This window comes from Gouania willdenowi, chromosome 15 (assembly GCF_900634775.1).
Source record: "Gouania willdenowi chromosome 15, fGouWil2.1, whole genome shotgun sequence".
In the NCBI taxonomy this organism is placed as follows: domain Eukaryota; kingdom Metazoa; phylum Chordata; class Actinopteri; order Blenniiformes; family Gobiesocidae; genus Gouania; species Gouania willdenowi.
This window is the reverse complement of record NC_041058.1, coordinates 25,786,841-25,805,840: the sequence shown is the minus strand read 5'-3', so window position 1 is coordinate 25,805,840 and position 19,000 is coordinate 25,786,841. Positions and strand designations below refer to the sequence as shown.

General features: G+C 37.1%; 2 protein-coding genes across 6 annotated transcripts in view; one reads left to right on the top strand and one right to left on the bottom strand.

The window, feature by feature from the left end:
- ide (insulin-degrading enzyme) overlaps positions 1–16,816 on the bottom strand; it is a 43,863-nt gene extending 27,047 nt beyond the window's left edge. The window contains exons 1-3 of one of the 3 annotated variants that reach the window (XM_028469447.1): positions 16,532–16,816; positions 1,072–1,256; positions 399–606 (exon numbers count right to left, since the gene is read on the bottom strand). In XM_028469447.1, coding sequence (XP_028325248.1) covers positions 399–606; positions 1,072–1,256; positions 16,532–16,713 — 575 coding nt within the window. In that variant the 5' untranslated portion in view covers positions 16,714–16,816. Of the gene's footprint in view, positions 1–398; positions 607–1,071; positions 1,257–3,807; positions 3,932–16,531 lie in introns of those variants that run through there. The other 2 variants (XM_028469446.1, XM_028469448.1) reach the window with 2 other exon arrangements.
- The window catches only part of kmo (kynurenine 3-monooxygenase), a 30,223-nt gene continuing 23,043 nt past the window's right edge, over positions 11,821–19,000 (top strand). The window contains exons 1-4 of one of the 3 annotated variants that reach the window (XM_028469449.1): positions 11,821–11,956; positions 12,303–12,372; positions 12,489–12,586; positions 18,429–18,518. In XM_028469449.1, coding sequence (XP_028325250.1) covers positions 11,897–11,956; positions 12,303–12,372; positions 12,489–12,586; positions 18,429–18,518 — 318 coding nt within the window. In that variant the 5' untranslated portion in view covers positions 11,821–11,896. Of the gene's footprint in view, positions 11,957–12,302; positions 12,373–12,488; positions 12,587–16,090; positions 16,354–16,380; positions 16,613–18,428; positions 18,519–19,000 lie in introns of those variants that run through there. The other 2 variants (XM_028469452.1, XM_028469453.1) reach the window with 2 other exon arrangements.

The following is a 19,000-nucleotide window of genomic DNA, read 5'->3' as shown; positions in this document are numbered from 1 at the left end:
TCCACCATCCTTTTCTCACACTAAAACCCAGATGGTCTCCACAGCTTACAGGTGCAGGAGAACTATTGGCCTGAGTCACAGGAACAGGTGCTGCGCCTTCATCCATTTGTAATTAGGTAAGCTTATCCTACAGGTTCAATTCAGACTGCAGGAGTGTTCTTTCCAAAACCACCACCACCACCGAGCACAGGACCCCCAGGTAGCAGGATGTGCACAACCTCACACAGTGCAGTTTAAAGTCTGAAGGACGGGTGAGCGTGAGGGGCAGAAAATTAGCTTATAGCTACAGTTAGAAACTGCTTTAGTTATATTGTAATATCTACGTGTTGAGAAGTTAAAGACCTCATTCATACTTAGCACAGCGCTAATTGACCGTTATCAAATAAAGACAGCAGTACCGATCTAGAGCTCCTTGTAGGTGCTCATGGGACACGTCAAAGTAGTAGTTGGTGTGCTCTCCACTGGTGAACGCGTTGGAGCTGCCAGCGTGCTCGCTGAGGAACTGGCTGTACTCGTTTTCCTTGGGGTACTTCTGGGTTCCCAAAAACAGCATGTGCTCGCAGAAGTGCGCCAGTCCAGCAATTTTTGACGGGTCCGACAGGGAGCCTGTGGATATAGGAAAGGTTTTACGTGAACTTGCTAATCACATGAGTTTTGAGCTAGGAAGGAAATGTATGATTTCATGATGATTATGGATTATATTCATTTACAATCATTCTCATGTGACCAAAACATTAGTGTTGCAACAAAGCTTCTACACAGTGCACAATATCACACTACAATAAAAGAGGAGGAGCTTGCAGATCTGCTTTTAAAATGAGCTCAAAAGTTAAATATTATTTCTTTGAAAGAACACTTAAGTAGGCACTACTCCCACATAGTACAAAACCTATCAACACTATAATAAGGAAGCTACATTTTCTGACTTAGCTGTAACAATTTTGAGGTTTATCAGAAATATGTAAACATGTTGATGTAGTTATTCAGTTCCAGGTAATTGCGATTTTGCTGTTGTGAAGTTTGAAGTTAGCACAGCTATATGACCACATAATAACAATTAAATTACTTCACCTATTTGGACATCTAATGCAGCAGAGGATTTATCTGTTGTTGGGTCACTGATGAGAATAGCCTTCAGGCCATTGGCAAACTCTAGGCCTCTGTACTCCCGCTTGTCCTCCGGGGAGCGAATGATGTCGCTAACCACCCTTTTAACGGCCGGCTCAGGCATTCTGAGTGGCAAGGATGACACGAGCCTGCGACAGAGGGAACAACGATACAAACTGCTTAGTTCAGTTATGGGAAAACATTTGATTAATTGACATTTTAACAACGAAATGGACCTTGAAGAATTTTGTGCCTCACATGCCACTTCAAAATGTGTAAGGATGGCATAAAAACAACAAGCAAAGCCCTGTTATTCCGGTTTCAAACACTACTGAGTGTATCATGCCATAGCCACCCTTTTTTTCCTGTTATGAGCTAACACAAGCCTTTCCATTCCTGCTTAATCTGTCCCAAGCGAGCATGTCTTTCCTGGTGCAGGAGACATAGTCAATGCCCAAAAATCTCGATTGCTGCCAAAAAATATAGACATTTCAATATTGTTGAAAAAGAACATGTTAATATTTTAAATCTGGGCTGTGTAAACTGTTCTAGATTTCATTATTTTTAAAAATTGCTTTGCAAAGTTCATACACAGATAGGAATATTTTTTTTTTTAATATGTCATGATGACATGATTTGGTTTTAATTATAGGCTGGCATGAATTATCCGTTTCAGCTTTCTACTTGCAAAGTGGCACTTTTGTCACTTTAAAAAAATAAAAATTGGTCCTCTTTATGTTAATTTTATCACTTGAGTTGAAAAGGTTGTATCACGAGTATATGCAAGTATCGCCAAAGATAGTCCAATAAAAACATTATTCGTTAAACGTTATTCTTCTAATTTTTTTTGTCTTTTATCCCCATTCCAAAAAAAATAAATCAACCCATATCGTTATGAAAGTATTTGTACGGTTGCCGTACGGACAACACCCGGTGATATTGGTACGGTTACCGAAGTAAAAGTAGGTAGCGTCATAGGGTTAAAAGGCCCATGTCACGCTAAATCGACTTTTCTGTGCTTTAAACATCTTAAAAGTGTTATTTGAGCTTCATACACATGCCCAAGGTGTTTTTTCATCGATTCCCTCAATCATTAGAGGCTGATTTGCTCATTTCTTACTGCAGGGCGAGCCCAAACACCTCGCTCCAATTTAATGACACGTTCCCACTTTGATGATGAATTTGACGCAGCACTGAGCTGAAGAAGCCTCACCTCCACCTCTCTGCCGTGATTGACTTGTAAACAGACACGCCCACAAAAGTGAGCATTTCAGCATCCTACCACGCAGTGCTATGTATGTATTTTCTACAGTCTAAGTATGTACCAGTGAACGCTCCGCCCCCCCACGGTCTGTTTCATGTTTATAAAGCAACATGAGCTCGGCTTCGGAGTGGGTGGGAGAAGGGCGGGCCGTCCTCTGGCCCTACGTCAGCGTGCGGGGAGGAGGAAGTCAGTGTCCCGTCTATAGACATGCCCACTCATGAATATGCATAAGTAGGCCGCAAATCAGCCTGTTTGTGTAGAGTTACTTTTCAGAGGCTAAAACTCTGGAAAACAGGCGAGTATGGGAAAATAAACCTCAACTACTATGTTTTTGGGTTTCTTAGAACAAACCTTTAAAGTAAGGTTTTTATAACCCAATATTGCAACAATTTGTAGGGTTAGGGTTAACTTTAGGCTAAGGTTTATTCTTAGTCACGTGACCTAAACTGGCCAATGACTGACCTATCACATGGCCAAATAGGGCGGATAGAATGTCAGTACATTGATACAGCAACCGTATGAATAGCCACTGCCTATCGTTATTGTGAGCCTAGTATTGTATATCGTCTAAACGCTAGTACCGGTAGCTGTAATAGATCTGAGCTTATCTGGAGTTTCTGATGCCTGGTTAGGTGACTGTAGTGGGAGCTTTGTCAGAGGGCGACAAAAAAATAAAAACAAGAAATATAAATCAGTGTGAAAAAATGTGACCATTTTCCTCACCTTATGGTTTGTGAACCACCAACCGGTGATATTCAATTTAACTTTATTTGTATAGCGCAAATTACCACAGTCATCTCAATTTTACCAAGATGTGTTGCAAACGTGGAATAAACCAGTTTATGTTCTATGATAAATTCTATCAGTTGAGAGTAGCACTATTTTCCCAGATTTTCAAATATAAAAACAGATCAAATGTGAAGCGCAACATAGCAATTACATTAACCTTCATTGGATTAAACTACTACTTTAAAGTACAGACGTCACATTATGATCAAACACGGTAAAAAACCACGGGGGAAAAGATGTTATCTAACACGGAGAAAGGACAGTTTGACACTGATCAGAGCAGAGATTAACTGCACTGAAGGACACAAATTAATCCTCAAACCACTGAGAGTTAGCTCCTTCAACTAGCCACACCGGCTACCAAAGAAGTTAGCAGATAACACACGTTGTCCGCTCCGCTCAGACGATATTTACTTTGTTACAGCAGTATTTTACTGGATTATATGGGGACATTTGGCTCGCCCAGCCAAGTACACGTAGCCACTGGGCTAACGATGCGGGCGGAGCGGTGAGGTTAGCTGAGTCAACATACCGGCTTTAACAGCTCTAGCGGATAACACGGACTACAGCAAACTAGCTCACCTTAAGGTCTAGAAATAATCAAATATTTACGCCACCAATTGTAACATTTTACTAACAACACTCACCTGATATTACGTAGTAGAAAAAGCCCAGTGGTCGCTGCCTGTAATTGTGTGCTGAGCTGGGCCGTTCGGTGCATGCACTTAAACATACTTTACACTCATGGAAAACAAACCTGGGCTTTCAGCGCCATTTTGAAACAGACGTTACTAGTGGAACACAAACCGGAGCTCAGTTCAACATTTTACTTTAGCCAACAGCCTGACAATTAATGTATGCTTAAATATCAGAAAACATTTGATTGTGTATCAATATTTCAATAGGTGTTGTTTGGTTCAACGTTCCAGCTGAAGCTCAAAATCTCAGTGGCGTCATTGAATTTAATATCGATTGGTCGGCCTGGGTTTATTTTACCTTTTTCGTTTTTTCTTTTTTCTTTATCAAAATCTTGCTAATTAACAACAAAACGTAAAACTAGGTAAAATAAAAAGGATCAAAACCTAGTCATATCAAAATGGTCAGAAGCCTACATGACCATATATATATATATATATATATATATATATATATATATATATATATATATATATATATATATATATATATATATATATATATATATTTTAATCTTACAGCCACTTTCATCATTCACACCCTTTAAGAAAACATATAGGAAAGATAATTTCTAAACTGGTAAATAATACCATTTGGAAACAATACTTATTATATGCTGTATTATATACAGTAGAACAAGTGCATAGTGTATTTAATACAACCAATAAGGGAAATGTAATTCAGCCATTTATTTTTTTTAGTTCATAATAGGCTACCGATAGTATTTCACCTCTTTATTAGAAATACCTGACATAAGTGGATTATACACTGAGTAATCCACATACCACATGTTCACGCAAGTCCTGAATAAATTTTGTCCCATGTGACAAAAGCTTTTATTAGTCAATGAAAATAGAAATGTATTTACATATAGTTTTTGTTCGTATGTATTTTATTTTTTAATTAGTCATACTTTAGCTATAGTCACTTCAAAATAAATTTAGCCAACAAAAACTTTTCGTCAACAAAATTAGCCCTGATAGGAATCATAATGCTGAGAGCTCTGTGCTGCCCCTAGAGGGCAGCATAGGTACTGGCATCCACCTACAGAAGGTTTTCACGGTGCGTCATCAACCCGGAAGTCACCATTTTGGAGATAAGCAGCAGGTTTACAAACAGCACACGAAAGAGCAAATCTTGAATTTTGAGAGGAGATGGTGAACTATTGCCTTGTTTTTGGCTGTACTAATTGGTCAGACCGTGAAATACATGTGGAGTTTTATAGACAGCCAAAAGTTATAACAGATCAGGGAGAACAATGTCTGCATTTTATAGCCAGTAGTTCTACATCAGGAGAGTAGTGAGACTAGCTCACCATTGTTGCACCAGTTGTTATTGGTGCATATGTAAACACCGCCACCCTCATCTCTCGTCTTGCATTTAAATCCAGCTTCAGGTAGTCCAGTTTGTTCTCCAGGGAGCGGACATTAGAATACAGGATGGAAGGAAGCAGCGTTCTGTGAGGATTAGCTTTTAGCTTGGTTGCTAAAAGTGGGGCGCTCCTTCTTCCGATCACACCGCTTGCGACTCCTCCACTGGCGGACACCGCTGGTACGAGGTTCTGCTACTTCCTAGGATGTAGCTGGATGAAGGACTGCAAACCAAGTCCTTCCCTGTATACGTTTGCATCTATAATGTATTTATGAGATTTTCTGTGATTAATCCATCACAGAGTACACCTTTGTGGGCCTCCAACATGTAGTGTCAACATCCGCTTACCTCCAGCATGGCCGTCACTTTCTGGGTAACTGCCCAGAAAGTGACGTCGGTGAAAACCCTCTATTTATCAAAGTAGGAGATATAAAACTAGCACAAGCAATAACAATAAGATAAAAACATAGCAAAACATTCACTCTGTGCACAGATAGGCGTGAGCTTAAACACCAAAGGCCATAAAAGGCCATCAAGTGAAAATAATTAAAAACACGTAAATCCACTAGCTATGTAATATAACACACCGAATAAACTTAAACAACTTAATACAGATTTGTCATACTACAAGTAATATTAAAAACTAAAAAATATGTTTTTGGTATGATGTAAATAAACTGGATTCATTCCAATGACCTGAATCTATTTTGACAGTTACATTTAGAATTGAAAGTGTCTATTTGTACGGTTGCTGTACGGACAACCCAGGTGCTGTTGGTACGGTTACCTTAGTACACGTAGTAGAGTCTTAGGGTAGGGTTAGGTTATAACCCAATATCGCAACAATTTTTAAGGTTAGAGTTAGGGTTAGGTTTAGTCTTAGTCACATGACCTAAACTGGCCAATGACTGACCTATCACATGACCTAAACTGACTAAATAGGGGCGCTGTGTATGTATAGAATGTTGGTATATTGATACGGCAACCGTACGGATAGCCACTGCCTTCGCATTTTTGTCAAATCATGAGTACCCCCTCTTCAAATCATGAGTACCCTCTATATAGTTTAATTATACGGTTTTTCATTTGTGGAACAGCGGGCTCTCCTAAACCCCTAAATGTGTCTCAAACATTGGTTCCCTAAGGCTTGTGTTACAAATTCAAAACAATGAATGGAATTTAGTTAAACTACAACTTCTATGTGACTGCTTCAATAGTAAGTAAATATAGTCTTCTTTGTAAAATGTAGCTAATTATTGTCTCCTTTTGTCAGAAGTGTGATAAAATGGCCTCTCCAGCAAAAAATAATCCTCTTTCAATAAATACAAAAAAATATATTATTTGATTGCGCAATTGTACCGTTAATTTGTGGTGAATTTGTCCCATAAAAATTGGCTAAAAAAGGAACGAGTAATATTTCCTGATTATTTTTAAATTAATTGTTAAACCTTTACAAGTACCCCTTGCAATGTGCTCCTGTACCCCTAGGGGTAGCGTTGTAGTAGTCGAGACCGGTCTTGGTCTCAAAATTCTAAAGGTCTAGTCTCGGACTCGGAAGCATTTTGACTCAGTCTTGTCCTGGGCTCGGGCTGCCCGGACTCGGGATTTTCCCTCAAGACCAGCACTAATTCCTGCTTTCCTGCCAGAAAGGAGATAGAAACTAATCACCAGTAAAACTCCAGAAAACAATCACCATGAATAAATAATTGCTCCCGGGTAAATATAGTAGCTCTAACAACAGGTAAAATGATAAACTGGTGATATTACAGCCTGTACATGCAGGTCAGGGACGCATTTACTCCGCCTCTGGGTCCTAGTGCCTGCCAGTCGAAGAAGCCTGTTCCGTTTACCAAGGTCCGTGTGTGTTTAATAAGTCCGTGTGAAAGTCTGCATGTTTATGCCTCTGTCCGTCCACTCTTTTCATTATATCCATGTCTTTTAAAGCTCTTATTAAATAGTGTCGGCTGTAGTCCAGGCCGCCGCCATCTTGGATTATGTCGTCACAAGCGCGTCATCGCCGCAAGTCGCGAAAGTGCAGAATGACTCAAATAACTGTAAAGAGGTCTTATATTAGTCTATTTTCTTTTTAAAGTGGTGTTTTTTGTGGCTTTAGACTCCAATTACATTTATATATATATAATATGTTCCCTACAATATAAACAGGTTCACAATATAACTATTTTTTTATAGTTTCTGTTTCCACTGTATCCAGAATAATAATAATCTTTCTCAACAAGAACTATTAATTGATTTGTCACATGACTGTTCCAGGGTTTGAGTTTGTTTTATTTAGTTTCACATCTACCTGTAGCTCTATGTTTTTTACACTGCTGACAACTTGTTTGTAGTTTTATTTCAGCAAGTTTCACTTTTACAGTTACAGTTGGGGCCTTTTGTGATTGAATACCCCAGTTACATTATAGCAACCAAATTAAACTATATCAACTAAGTGAATTAATAAAAAAAAATGGCCTGTGTAAAGGCTTTTTCAAATTAAAAAATTGTCTTGTGAAATCTATGACCTGCTGACCTGCACAACTCAAAGAATCGGAATTGCGAATCGTTTAGAACAGGAATTGAAATTGAGAATCGGAATCAGAATTGTTAAAATACAAACGATGCGCAACCCTAGCAAAGAAGAAACCCTCTGTGGTGTGTTGGTGACCAGCCATGTGATTTCCTGGCAGAAATACTTTTAAACACTTGCTGTACATTCAGCTGACATAAAAATCTTGTTTTCAAATATGTAGAATAATTGTGAAATTATCAGTAGCAGTAGTAGTTTTAATATTTTCGTTAATTTTTTGCAGGCACCTTTTTCTCTGTCAAATGTATTTAAAAGAAACAAAAATTATAGAGAGAATGTTATTTAACTGTCAAACCTTGTCATAATTTTATTTATTTATATATATTTTTTAAGATTAAAAAAAAAATGTTTATGGTCTTGGTCTCGGCTTGTCCCGATCTTGGTCTTGACTTGGTCTCGGCTCCCAGAAGTCTTGGTCTTGTCTTGGTCTCGGTGCATTCTGGTCTTGGGCAAGTCTTGGTCTTGGATAGTGTGGTCTTGAACACAACACTACCTAAGGGTACTCATACCCCTGTTTGGGAACCACTGCCCTAATGCAACAAAACAAGTGTTAAGAGCCTCAGTTTGACTACATGTCTGAAAATGGCAGAAAAACGCATCACTGCAGACATAAACTATTGTCGGCTCAGGTGAACACGCGCACCTCTCACGCACTCGGTAAGGCTTCGCTTCTCTGTTTCATCTAACATCTGTTCTATTACAGCTGTAGGGTCTGTATTGGTTTACGAGCTTAGTTGACAAATACGTGTTTTTGTTCTACAGGTGCTTGTTGTATATTAAATATTACCATCATGGCTTTACATTAACTCTTAATTTCACTTGTCATAGAGCAAGTAGGACATACATCTACTAGCCACAATGCAAGTTAAGATTTTGTTTAGAAAACCCAAACTACCACTGCTGGAAATGGTTACCATTACCAGTAAGTATATACAGTATATAAAACAAGTGTTACTGTTCATTTTTGCATTGGAATCTCATCAAATAGATGTGTTTGTTTAACCATTAAAAACAACTAAAGTATATCAATATTTCTTTAGTCTTATTCAGTGTGTCAGCACACCCACTTGAACTCAATTGTTTGTCTTTAGCAATAATAGTTTGTAAGAATGTAATTCATTTATTTGTGTTTTCCTGACATTTTTGGCAAAAGACAAGATCATTTATTTCATAAAAGATTGATGTCCACATGGACTTTATCTGAAAAAAAACATTATAAAATGATCATTAGATATTGGTAGATTGATCATTATAAATCAAATTTATATAATTAATTAATTAATGCCTTTACATTTTAGCATATAATGTAAAGTAGTTGTATTATTGGCTGCTGAGGAGGGTAATCTGTAAAGATGACAAAGGATTGGGGTCAATTACATTTTTCAATTGCAATTACGTTTTCAATTATCCATGTTAAATTACAACTAAAAAATGATTACGTTGAACAGCAATTTTTTCCAATTCCAATTAAAATTACATTTATTATTTTCCCCCTGAAAGTCAACTACAATTTTTTTCTCAATTACTAAAGTTGAATTACAGTTATTCACAATTACCAAGCCTGAAATAAATAACGTTCCTCTTGTGTTAGCTTTCTGTTAGCATCTCATGACAATGGGTCATGAGATGCATGACCCATTTTCATGCACCCATTGCTGAAGTGTTAAATCAGCTGTAAAATACATAAATAAATATTATCTATCATCTAATTTGTTTCTCGTCTCTTGATTACCTTGTTAGGCTTCCTAATCAATGAAAATATTGGTATTAATGTTTTTAATGTGGGCATCTGAGCCTTTAGTCTGTCAGTATACCCCTAGACTTATCTTTTCAAATAAATAGTAAAATGATCCTGAAGAGAAGTGAGTGGGAAAAGTTGATATGAAAAATAATATAATAAGTATTAACTACGTATGTGTAAGACATAGAACTGTAACATGGTTCACTGTTAGTTTAAATCAAATTGGAATTGACAATTTTTATAGAATTTCCATGACAATTACAATTACAAAGTTAATTATCTGAATTACAATTTAATTATGATTACAATAGAAACATGTTTTTCCATTTACAATTATTATTATGTCATAATTATAATTAATGATCAATTACGTGATTACAATTATAATTGACCCACACCCTGATACTTAGTCAAGAATTTCTTCTTATTAATATAACAACTTATATATATATATATATATATATATATATATATATATTTTTTTTTTTTTTTAAGTCACGAGCAAATCTATTCTAAAAGTTCTCTTTATGAGAAAAAAATATGATTCTATGAACAAAGAACTGTCAACTATTTTCCCTTCCATATTTATTTGTGTTGTCTATTTTATTTATAGAAATGATTCAGCAGACTCGTAGCCCACTGGGTTTTGGTACCAACCCTAATCCAGCTATAATCATTTTCGGAGAAATATTATTTACTTGAGCCAACCTTTTGATTTTGTTTTAACTATTGATATAAATGTTTGGTATTGGTATATAACAGTTCCTGCCAACTCTGCTCTAATAAAAACATGTTTCAGCAGATGTTAAATGATGATGACCCCATGACCCTGAAAACAGGAACAAGCGAGTCTGAAAATGGATAGATAAATGATTATGACGCAGTGGCCCCTGGTCAGTCATGTGTCAAAAGGAAGAAGCTGTGGGTTCTCTGAGTGCAAGATCATGTGCAACAATGTGACCTAAAGCATGTATAGCCGATAAAAGTTGCCTCTCAAAGTTATTATATAGGGGATATAGGTTTGAGCTCTGTCCCTCTGTCCATCTGAGTTAAAGGGGACAGTTTTTCTCAGAAATCGTTTAAGATAGGATAACCAAATTTGGTGTGTGGCTTCAGGGAATCAATACCTTGCTGGAGTTTGAAAATGAGAAGTGCGCAAATATTTTTTTCCGAAGTTATTGCCCTTGTTCCGTTTCTCTTTACTCTGTTCGAGGTATCTTCAAATGGGACAGAAACTGTTTAAGATAGGATAACTAAATTTGATGTGTTGCTTCAGGGCATCAATACCTTGATGCAGTTCGAAAATGAGAAGTGCGCAAATATTTTTTCTGGAGTTATTGCCCTTTTTTTTTTACTCTGTTCAAGGTATCTTTAAAGGGGACAGCTTTTCTTGGAAACCGTTTAAGATAGTTAGTAATTTTATATTCTGATGTGACAATATTTTCTTGTGTATACATCTAAGTTCTTAGATTTAGGACATTCAGGAAAAGGTTGAGTTGTAATGACAACCAGTCTGGCGGGGGATGTTGATGACTGTCTTCTTGTTATAATATAAATTTGATTGCTTGTATCAAACAAAATGTTTGAATAATTTCAGATTCAATGTATTCCGTTTAGGAAATCATTTGGTTTTGAATTGAACAAAGAAGTTAACTGTTTACTGCCAGATCTATACAAAATAAATAGTAGATTTTTTTAAATGTATGTATTTTCACCTTAAGTGAAAGTGATTAATAGTGGTTAAATTTGAGGGATAATGATTGTATCAAATAAGGTTATTGAATAAGAATGCTTGAGAATAGAAATGCCATCAACCAACAGCCACTAGAGGACGACATTGTCCAATCCCTATGGTCAAAGCCATTTCCTTTCATAAAGGTCAAAGACTAAAAAGGCAGTGATTCATAATTCCAGTCATATAGAAATAAAGTCTTGAGGTATGAATTTATGCAGTCCATACCAAAGGTTAATTTAAACATTCTGCTCATCACAAATGAATAGAAAACTATAACGTTTGACATTCAAACTCCTTAAACTTACTTCTAGAAATATTCAATCTTATCTTTACAAAAGAAATGTTTTCTAACTGTCTGCAAACAACTCACTGCAACCCCTGACTCAGGTGCTATTGACCCCCGAGCACGTTTTTAGACGTGGTTTGGACAGCCCCTGTTATCAGTGGTCTGCTTTAAAAGAAGTCCTGCTTATGAAAGTGACACACAGGGACCCACAATGCTCCTCCTCTCTCTTTTTTATCTCAAATCACTGCTCACTATTCCTGTAAATCATTTAAAACCAAGTCGACACTGAGGGCTCAGATCAACAGAAAGTCCTGAACGCCATGGAGGAACCAAGTGACAACAGGCAGAAAAAAGTAGTAGCAGTGGTGGGCGGAGGTTTGGTAAGCAAAGGAAATGAAAGTGAGCTGATGTTTGGATGCACTTGTGGGTTTTTGATCTGTTCACTGTAAAATGTTCTCTGCTGACCTCATACGGGATCAAGGAGGATATTCTTATTGTCTCCTTTGATATAGTAAAATAATTGCTTCTAGAGCTACAAAAGAAGTCTAAATTCATGATTTTGAAACTCGTGCATTGTTTATATGATGTTGCAACATTGTCATTCACAATGTAGCTACAAAAGAAGTCTAAATTCATGATTTTGAAACTCGTGCATTGTTTATATGATGTTGTAACATTGTCATTCACAATGTAAAGCAATGTTTTTCTTTACGGACAACATTGTAGGTTGGGGCCCTGAACGCCTGCTTCTTTGCCAAAAGAGGCTTAGATGTTGAAGTTTTTGAATCTCGAGAAGGTAAATTTCTTCCTCCAGTCCGATTTGAAAAGTAAACCCAGTCACATAAACCTACATTTACTGCATGTTAAATACATTCACTACCATGAAAGTTCATCCACGCTGCTTTTTTGTAGATATTCGACAAGCCAAAGTTGTAAAGGGGAGAAGCATCAACCTGGCTCTGTCTCATCGAGGCCGTCAAGCCCTTAAACATGTAGGAATGGAGGAGAAGGTATGATGAAATCACATGACACAATGAGTGAGAGATTTTTAGTGATACCACAGACCTAAACATGGCTACATGCAAGCAAAAACTAAATATTAGTGATAGACCGATACATCGGCTGATCGATATTATCGGACGATTTTTGCATTTTTTACAAGTATCGGCATTAGCCGATGCGGGCTGCTGCCTTCGCAGATCTGCATTATTTACAGAGAGCAGAATATTTAGCAGAATACGATACCGATATTGCAGTATTGCTGCCTTGCATATCGACCAATATCAATACAATACAATAGCAGCATGAATCATACATACTTTTATTACTTATTTTGTAGTGTGGAATGTTAGAAAAGGCTTGATCAAGTGATGTTACTTAAACAGAAAACAATAGTCAGCAAAAGTAGGTATGAAGAAAAACTGACCCATTTATTTTTAACCAATTGGTTACATTTTCATAAATTTTAGAAAGTGTCTATTCGTACGGTTGCCGTATGGACAACCCCCGGTACTATTGGTACATTTACCGAAGTACACGTACGTAGCATCTTAGGTTTAGGTTTATGGTTAGGTCAACATCACAACAATTTTTAGGGTTAGGGTTAGGTTTACGGTTAGGTTTAGTCTTAGTCACATTACCTAAACTGGCCAATGACTGACCTATGAGGTGACCTAAACTGGGCAATGAGGGGCGCTGCGTACGGATAAAATGTCGGTATATTGATACGACAACCGTACAGATAGCCACTGCCTAAATTTTAACCTTCAACATAATGTCTACAGTATTCTACAATTGAATAAATATGATATAATATATATTGGAGATTTTAGATGCAGTCCAATCGTTTTCTTAAATAATGTTTAATATTTTTTACTTGTTGTCATTCTACCTCACCTTTGTTAATTTCAATACATTTTCCTTTTTTAAAAATTGAGACTGGTACCATTTGTTATCATTGTTGAGTAATTTTTATGATGTAAATTGAGGGAGCAAAAGTAGTATCGACCCCACATATCGGCTCAATAATATCAGCAGTCTGTATCGGTCATCAGCTAAGGTTGATGGAAAAAAAAATTCGGTATCGGAATCGGCCCTAAAAAATCCATATCGGTCTATCCCACAAAATACTAGTGATGCACCAACTTGTCCGCGGACTCACGGAGCGGCTGTATTTCAATACATCTGAACACTAAAGTGTTTTCTGAATAATGTTTGATATGGGGGGGCGTAAGTGTATTTTATGTTTCTGTGTCATGTCTGCACTGTAGTTACGTGTACGTGTAGCTCTCGGACCAGTACTCATGGCTGCACATCTGGTTTCAGTCTGTCAGCGCATGTTTCACAGAGATCCTCTGATCGTCATCATGACTGTCTTGATCCGCGTTACAAAGATCATTACTTGGACGGGATTAAACCAACACACACACAATAAATGATGCATGTCGCAATCATAGCACACAGAGCGTGTGTATAAAATACATTATATAAAATACAGCAGGGAAGCTGATCTTCACCACCAACTTCAACGCACTTTGTGATTTAATGAGAGAACATATTTATTTTGACTCTCTTTCAGCAGCACAGTCAGTTATAGGCCTGTACAAGGGTATCAATAACTTGATGAAGTTCGAAAATGAGAAGTGCGCAATTATTTCTTTCGTAGTTATTGCTCTTGTGCCTTTTTTTTTTTTTTAAACTCTGTTCGAAGTATCTTCAAATTTGACATCTTTTCTTAGAAATCGTTTAAGATCGGATAACCAAATTTGGTGTGTAGCTTCAGGGTATCAATACCTTGATGGAGTTCGAAAATGAGAAGTGCGCAATTATTTCTTTCGGAGTTATTGCCCCTGTGACGTTTTTTTTACTCTGTTTGATGTATCTTCAAAGGGGACAGCTTTTCTTAGAAAATGTTTAAGATAGTTAGTCATTTTATATTCTGATAATATTTTCTTATGTATACATTTAAGTTTGATTGAGGACATTTAGGAAAAGGTTGTGAGTTATAATGAGAACCAATCTGGTGGGAGATGTTGATGACTATGTCTTCTTGTTTTTAGTGAGGTTAGTACACATTCAGAGCCAGAAATGCTATGGGACTAATAAATTGTTTCGGTTTTTTCGGCCTTGGTTTTCTCATTTTCAGTTTTCAGTTTCGGCCAAGAATTATCATTTCGGTGCATCCTTACTAAATATTAAAGACGAGGCCATGTTTCAGGGAATCTTTCTGCAGATAATGTTCTAATCTGGCACTGAGGGTCAGCAGTGTTTCTACCTTTGCATTGAGCAGGTTATGTATGCATGACCACTCAGCAGCGTCAAGTGACTTTTACACACGCACATAAGCACAGACTGAGTCACTGCACAAATAGTCCAGCTGTCCCATGATGTTGTCTTTTGGTAATGAACAGTGAGTATTACTGAAATAAATGACTTAATTTCAATCCCTCTGACGAAGTTCTCAAAGAAATTCAAAGCAACCAAAAGAAACCTGAGTCAGACACAACAAAGGCTGAAATAGAGCTGAAGACAATGCACACTGAACAGAGACCATGGTTAAAAATTATTGTTAATGAAAGTTAAATACACAAAAATACAAAAATAAATAAAGATATTAGGAAACTGTCAGGAGGGTATTAAACACAATGACCGACACTGAATGTGGGTCAGATTTATGATTTACTGGCAAATTACCACAATTTCTTAAAAGACTTTCAATAAAGGAATTATCAAAGTTGATTGAATTTTTTCAGAGGCAATAAAACATGTAAGCGTCCACATGAACATCTTAGATAGTGTTTTTTATTTTTTATTTATTTATTACAAGACAGGTGTCTGCTAATCAAGTGACCAGCTGCCTTCACCTGCACCAGTTCATATCTTGTAGAATCATGGATTCCTGCAGTTTAGTAATATTATTTTAAAAGAGAAATATTCCAAGTTATATTTATTATCATATTTAATTATTTCTTCTCCATGCATTCAATTTTTAACTTTCCAAATGTCCAATGTATCTTTAACTTTAGTGGACACATTCTCCACTAAATCATCCACTGACTCCACTATTTAGTTTTTATGATAGTTTAAGTTCCATAGTCACCCAAGATTTAGTCATAAACGTCAATGTGTACAATAAATTGTTCCTTTAAAAATTAACTGCAAGTAAATGATTATGTAACACCTATCATCAAAGAAATCCACTCTTGGCAATTTATTTTCTTTACTCTTGGCAAAGCTAATAATATATTTTTTGGGAGGGGGTGTTTTTGAGGAAGTATTTTTGCCTCATACTTTACCTTTAAAGTATCAGTTTTCTTATATTGAGCGGACTTCTATGGGGTTATTTACTGACTGACGCATTAACACATTACGGTAACTCACTAGCAGCAGGAGGAGCGGGTGAAGCCAATGTGAAGGGGGGGGGGGTGCACTCTCGCTTTTAAAGTTATTATTTGTGTTAAGTATTGGACTGGTCACTGAACCTAATGTTTCTATAATAATAATATGATTTAACAATGCATAGAGTATGTATATTGTATTTTGGAGAGACTGTTATTGTTTTTTGTTTTTTTTAAAGCAGGAAGTTTCCGGACTCCCCCGCTCGCCATGCCTCAGTGGTACAGCCCTCTCTAATCACTGCAGTTTACGTGACTCTCGGTCACGTCAAAACACTGGCCTTCACTGTTTTGTTTTGTTTCCCTTTAAGTCTCATCAAAATAGGCCTCAGTAAGTCACAGGTACTAGTCGGAGTGAACTGCGCCATGTTTCAGTGGAGCCCGTAAGAAAAGTGTTTTGTTTTGTTTTTTTTAACTTCTAAATTTGGTTTTCTATGTTCAACCATGTTGTTTCTGACGGAATGGACATTGGATAATGGTACCGAGGAAACGTTGGGCAAATGCTCCTAAATATCCGACTTTGACCACATTTCCTTCTATGTTTGAGACTTTTCAACCAACCTGAGGGGTTCCTTCCGTTTGCTCGTCGGCACCTCAGCAGCAGTCGATGTCCTGAGAGACAGAAGTGATCCCTGATTGAACGTAACCTTTCCACACACCCCACATGCTCCCACTTGGCCGAAGAAGTGCAGAAATTGTTTTGAAAGCAGAAGTGCAAAAAGCGCCACCAGTGGTCCCATCATTCACACCCCTAATACACGCACAGGCCCTCTAATACACATGTTAACAGTAGAAGAAATTTGAAGAGATGAAGAAAGACGCGCGCGGAGTTCCGCGTATTCCGGGCAGATGGCGTGCTCGTGCTGAGCTGACGCGTCACCCAGAGCTCCGCGTGGGTCTTCTTTATTTCAGACACAAACATCAGGAAACCTCAGAAAGAGCACATGGAACGGAATCAGATGACAAGTCAGAGCTTTGCTAAACCCATGGAAAGTTCTGGAAACATTAAACGTGTAGGAGGAGACGCCAGCTGAATATACATAGTTTATATGGGGGTAAAAAAAGAGAAATATGCATTAACAAAGTGAAAGCCCAAGAGGATTCAAAGGAAAGTGAACATATATTACAACAAAACAGATATAAAGGAAGCTGGAGCATGTGCATTAGAGCAGGGTTTTTCAATCTTGGGGTAGGGACCCCATGTGGGGTCGCCTGAAATGTCTATTAATTGTTAAAAAAAAAAAAAAGTTTGGTAAAAACGGATTAAAATTCTATTTATTTTACTATTATTAAATGTATTTATTTTGTTAATGATTTTTCAAATATGCATCACACACCATAAATATCAAATAATATATCTTATACTTAAAGGCACACTGCAGACTTTTTGACCTAAAGAGGTGAACCATAAAAGTTATTTTAAATGATTCCTCAGGCCATTATACAGCGCTTGACAGTATCAATGCTCTGAGCGGGGCTTCCCTCTTGAAATACCGACCATCCTTGGCCAGGTCATGTGACCTGGAGAATGTATCCCTTTATGGCAGTCACGTGACCACAGGCTCAGATGTACTCATTGGGCGAAGGCTTTTGCTACTATTTTTCCGCCTGTTTCGCTCTTGGTCATGGCCGAGGCAAGCAAAAAGTTTCAAACTGCTTGAGGAGGCTAAAAAGACGCTGCCAAGACCCGACCGCCAAGACCTGGCCCCCTCCATGACCCCCCTGGCGCCGGACACCGCCCCACCAGGGTGGGGTGTCCAGATACAAAGATTTGTCCATGATTAAAAAAAGTGCTTGGAAAAATAAATGAGCCCTTGGCTCAGATGGTAAATTAATCATGCTAAACTATTTAAATTCTTTTGGCAGAAGAAAAACCTTGTTTAATGCAGTTATTTGAAAGAATTACTTAATGTGACAATTAAGCAAATAATAATTGCATTGATACCTAAACCAGGGAAAGATAAGAGAATTATCACCAACACAGATTTTAAACTATCTACTATTCAATATTTATAGTTGTGTTGCAAGAACAGTATACAGTTATTTCAACTGCATATATAAATGTTTTTGTTCTACGTGGTATGCTTATGCTTGTGGTTTATTATTGTATTGTACTAAGAGATGCAATGAAAAAAAGTCTGCACAACTGCATAGTTAGCCCGAAACGTCACGTTTTTTGGCGTGAGTTAAATTGAATTGGGGGCTAACTACGCAGTTGCACAGCCTTTTTTTTTCATTGCATCTGTTGGCTTTTTTCATCCAGCACAATGCTTTCAAAGGGATGCGCATGTTTTTTTGATTGTGCTGTATTGTCCTAAGATTTATTTTAATTGGTGCCAAATAAAGTTTTTTGGGGGGGAAATGGCTCATGAGCCCCTCTTTCCTCAACCTAACATTAAACAATAAAGTATTGTATAATAATGTAATGTTTCTCCGTTGATTGTTTTCTTTTCATCAGATTGTGTCTCAGGGAATCCCTATGCATGCCAGAATGATCCATTCACTAAATGGAAAACAGTCTCCAATCCCTTATGGAAAGAAAAGCCAGGTAAACCGTCTACCTGCCACATATAAGCTGACTAACCACTGCTCTATAAACTATTCCTTCTCTTAAGATGCATTTTTATTCTTTAAATGAAACATATCAAATTCAAAACAGCTTTATTGGCATGAGAAAAAACAGGTTTACATTGCCAAAGCAAGAGTGAGAACCATGTACACGAAAAGATTAAATGTTGTAAAATTTGTGCAAAACAATAAGATTGAAATAAAATTGGCTTTCACTATATATATATATATATATATATATATATATATGTAGAACACAATTTACAATTAAGTTATAAATGTTGTAAAAGTCAAGGTTATGTACAGAATTTTACATATATATATATATATATATATACACAGTACATGTACACAAACACCTACATATGTATATATGCATGCATGTATGAGCAGACTATATATACATAAATGTAATGGGACTGTAGGGTCTATGGGGGCTGGAGGTCGTTAGAGTTTCTTTTC